The sequence below is a fragment of the Fukomys damarensis genome, unplaced genomic scaffold, assembly GCF_012274545.1.
Source record: "Fukomys damarensis isolate Sample0158 unplaced genomic scaffold, DMR_v1.0_HiC HiC_scaffold_36, whole genome shotgun sequence".
Classification (NCBI taxonomy): domain Eukaryota; kingdom Metazoa; phylum Chordata; class Mammalia; order Rodentia; family Bathyergidae; genus Fukomys; species Fukomys damarensis.
The window spans coordinates 42,572,528-42,576,922 of NW_022900948.1; the positions used below are offsets into that span (position 1 = coordinate 42,572,528).

A 4,395-nucleotide genomic window follows, 5' to 3' on the forward strand; every position below is an offset into this window, starting at 1 on the left:
AGTTACTCTGACCTCAGCATGTAGGCTTCAGCCAGACTCACTTCTCAAAACAAGCTAACTGAGGGGTTTACAGCAGGCTTTACAGTCTTCACTGCTTTCAGCCTGCTTTGGGCATAATCAATATTGCGGTCCCCTATAATTTTGTATGATTTAAATCATATAAGGTGTGGATCTGTTTGAATTTGCCCTACTTGGCTTCCACCAAGTTTATTAGGCAGACTTAGATTCATCATCACATGGGGGAAGAGTTCAGCCCTTATGTCTTCAAATATTCTTTCTTTTCAAGTAGCTGTCTCTGTTCTGAGATTCCCACTCTGTGCCCCGTGGTACATTTGATAATGTCTCAAATGTCTCTGAGGCTTGGCTCACTTTTCTTACCGCCCCCCACAGATGGCTACTCTCAGTTTGGCTATCTTCAGGTTTGCTGATGCTTTCTTCTACTGGTTCAGATATGGTGCTGATTCTCTCTCAATTGTACTAGACTTTTATTTGTTTTATGCTGAATCGATTCTTCCCATTTCATAAGGGCTGTCTTTGCATTCCTGGAAACTGAACCCAGGGCCTTCACACTGAGCTACATCCCCAGCCCTTTTTGCTTTTTCGTTTGAGACAGTCTCACTAAGATGCCAAGTTGCCCAGACCAAGCTCGAACTGGTGACCCTCCTGCCTCAGGCTCCCGGAGTGCCAAGATTACAGGTGGGCACCACCACACCTGGCCCTGTGCCATGAGTTTTGTTTCTTCTGGGTTATCTCTCAGTAAGGATCATCTCCATGTGGCAGGGGAGCCCACTAACAGGTTAATCCAACCACGATCTCTGAGTATGGCAGTGCATCTTGGGAGCTTCGTTTCCCCTGGGTGTGTTTGATGACCAGGGGATCGAACTCAGGACCTTGTGCTTGCAAGGCAGGCAGCGGAACCACTGGGCTAAATCCCCGGCCCAACACCGAAGCCGTTCAAGTAAGCATTACTCTCCGCATCTCCAAGCGCGTGCAGCAGCCCAAGTCCAGCCCCACTGTTTATCCTGGTGCCACGCCCAAGCCCACACCGAAACACCCAAACGGCACACATTGCTTCTTTAAAGTGACATCTCTCTGACACTTGGTGGCTTTTTAGATATGCACACCCTTGGTGGCTTGGGCAGTTTCTGAGCATTCCTAAAGTGGCCACGAAGATTTGAACCTCTTCATTTGCATGATTTGGTCAGGGTTGGGAGGTCAAGAGAATAGTGAAGCATTTTCAGGGTCTCACTATGCAGCAGAGGTTGGCCTTGAACTCATGACAATCCTCTGGCCTCAGCCTCCTGCTGGGAATACAGGTGTGTGCCACCACACTCAGCTGTGGTTTTTGTTTTTATCTTTTCCTTTCTTGTGTTTGGCTCATGACTTTTCCTAGGAGGTGATGGTTGATTGCTCATTTATTTACATGATTGTTTCATTATTTAGCTGAAGTAGTTCTGTGAAGCCTTTTTCTGTGTGTGTGTGTGTGTGTGTAACTTCTAATGTCCCTGCCCAGATTTTTCCTCCTTGTCTTTATCCTTCCACCTTGCTCCTGAGGGCCAAAACCCCCCTGAGCCCATTGGGTGTTTACCTCTCACGATGGATTCGTGTGTGGCTCAGAGGCTGCCAGCTATGACCGTTCAAGGAGTTTGATAGCAGGGACAAGTGGCCTGGGGACTCCTTCTCTGGTCCATGGGAGAAGCGGCCTTGGGCATGCACAGTCCTCCTGATTCCCGGAGATGACTGTGATGCTGCTGTTTTTGTTTCTTTGTTTTTTGGTACTGGGGATCGAACTCGGGTCCTTGCTTGCAAGGCAAGTGGAAGAACCACTGAGCTAAATCCCCAGCCCCTGTGATGTTATTGTTAAGCCTGGGTTCCTGAGAATCACTGCTGGAAAAGACTCATCATTGTTTGCTCAGGGTTTAAACCCCTTGTCCCAGGGAGGTCGCAGCCCTGGTGGGGGGTGGTCTGTGTGTGGCCTGTGGGATGTTTTCGGGGACCCCTCGTCCTGCACTGAATCTTCCTAAGTGGGTGTGGCCTGTCCTGTGAGCAGTCTTCCTGACCCTAGAGTTGACTGAGTCACTAAGATGACTGGACTGGGCTTGCACTCCTGCCTCAGTCTCTCAGCATGCCGAGGTTACAGGTGTGCCACGGCCCTGCCAAAATGCCCTTTCTTACCATGCTGCTCCCATCTTGCTTTGGGTGAAGCTAATAACCGCTGTGTCGCCGCATCATCAAAGCGTGCACAAGACGGTCTCGGGGCCTCAGGACAGGCACTGCTTGGCTAGGGAGCAGAGGACTGGTTTCTTTGGTCATGAGAAGGGTGCTGGGGAAGCTTCCAACCTTCTCTGGCCTCCATCTTCTAACTGGTCCCCAGAGACAGGCTGGTGATTTCTAGGGCCCTGGCCATGCTAATTTCCCCTCGGGAAACCCAAATGTGTGCTCCAAGAACCTGGTGTCCTAGTCTGATACCATTGCCTGGGACGCCGTCTGCTTTGGAGGGTGAGGCTGGACACAGGTACCCAGCCAGCAAGAGGGCGGGGCCCTTTAAACCCAACCTCATTCCCTCAGGCTGTTGCTATGTACAAGATCAACTTCCTTAGCAACCACCTGGCCTCTTAAGGGGGCCTTGGACCGTGGTCGCCCTCAGCCATGGCTCCAAAAAAGAAGGCAAACAAAGGAGACAAGGAGCTTGACAGTAAGAAGAAGAAAGGGGGCAAGAAGGATCCCAGTGTGGCCACCAAGACCACGGAGGCGCCTTTAGCGATGGAGATGCAGGAATTCTACCTCAACCAGATCCGAGACCTGGAGGACAGGCTGGCCCGGTGGGTGGAAGGCGGGGAGGCTGGTGGTGCTCGACCAAGGGACTCCAGACCTGTATCCTGGCCTGCATGGGATGTCCAGGCCCCATTACCACTTCCGGTCTCCTTGTAGGTGACATAAGGAGGCATCAAGGTTTGAGGGCACGTGGGGTTTCCCAGCCCTTCCCAGCTCCCAGAGCCGGGGAACGCAGTGTATGGAGGAAGCCTCAGCCCCAGCAGGCCCCAAGGGATCACAGTTTACTCAGGGAGAGTTTAACCTGTGGGGTGGATGGGTAGGTCGGACTCCTGGAGCTGGGTGGGCCATGCATCCCCCCAACAGTGGCCCAGGTGCCTGCTGACTACCTAACTGCCACGGCCCACCGTTTCTTCAGGGCGGGCCTCAGTTTCTCCCAGTGTAAATGAGGAAGGCTGACCCTCCCCTCCGTGACGTGACATTCTGTCTGGGGCTGGTTCTGGGTGTGGCGTGTTTGGTGAGGAGGGGATCCTCTAACCCTTAGTTTAGAGATGCGTGCCCGTCATTCTTCCTGTTTTATTTATTTGTTTGTTTTCATTTTTTCCTGGTTTTTTTTTTTAATTTTTTATTTATTTATTTTTTTCCTGTTTTAAAACGAGCTTCCTCCCAAATGTGAGGCACCAGCCCGAGTCTCAGGGTGCCAAGTGCGCGGCAGCCCTCTGCCCATGCCTGAGGCTGCAGGTGGTCACAGGGTTGAGTCTGCACCAGGGGACCCTGTGCTGGTGTCAGCAGGAAGCTGGATCCTGACACTGCGAGCTACCGGCAGCACACCTCAGTTCTTTGACGTGAGATTGCAAACAAGACGTGCAGGCTGTTGTTTATCGCATAGGTGGGGTTGCAAAATAAGCGGGAACATGCATGAGGGTGGGCAAGCGCCAATACGGCAGTTGCACTAAAGGAAGTCTTATGATTAACTGGGTCTTTGATTTATTTTATTTATTTATTGAGACAGAACCCTGCCATGTAGTTTAGACTGGACTTGAACTCACTGTGTAGCCCAGACTGCCTTGATCTTGCGGTGATCCTCCTGCCTCAGCCTCCGGAGTGCTGGGATTACAGGCGTGCACCCCCATGTCCCCCTCCCTCAACTGAGTCTGTCAAGGAATTGCCTTTCTTTTCTCCCAGGTCATTGCTCTTCACAGGGAAAGCAGGCTGTGTTCACCTTCTAGGTCCTTATTTACTCCACAGGTGGATGTTTTGGGTTTGGTTTATTCTGAGACCTTCAGGTTTTTCCAATTCCTTGGCATCACCGTGGTCTGGACTCTGTACCGGCCGGGACCTTATCAGCACATGCAGAGGATGTTACCTTCTCTTGAGTTAAAGTTTAAAACCACAAGCACAGGGAAAGCAGGCTGTGTTCACCTTCTAGGTCCTTATTTACTCCACAGGTGGATGTTTTGGGTTTGGTTTATTCTGAGACCTTCAGGTTTTTCCAATTCCTTGGCATCACCGTGGTCTGGACTCTGTACCGGCCGGGACCTTATCAGCACATGCAGAGGATGTTACCTTCTCTTGAGTTAAAGTTTAAAACCACAAGCTTGTGTGGCTTTTACCTAATGTGAT

At 51.1% G+C, this 4,395-nt stretch overlaps 1 protein-coding gene across 3 annotated transcripts in view; it reads left to right on the forward strand.

The window, feature by feature from the left end:
- Nucleotides 1-2,597: 2,597 nt before the first annotated feature.
- Cfap157 (cilia and flagella associated protein 157) overlaps nt 2,598-4,395 on the forward strand; it is an 11,873-nt gene continuing 10,075 nt past the window's right edge. For 2 of the 3 annotated variants that reach the window (XM_010613610.2, XM_010613609.2), the window contains exon 1: nt 2,598-2,822. In XM_010613610.2, coding sequence (XP_010611912.1) covers nt 2,650-2,822 — 173 coding nt within the window. In that variant the 5' untranslated portion in view covers nt 2,598-2,649. The remainder of the gene's footprint in view (nt 2,823-4,395) is intronic. The other variant, XM_010613608.3, reaches the window with a different exon arrangement.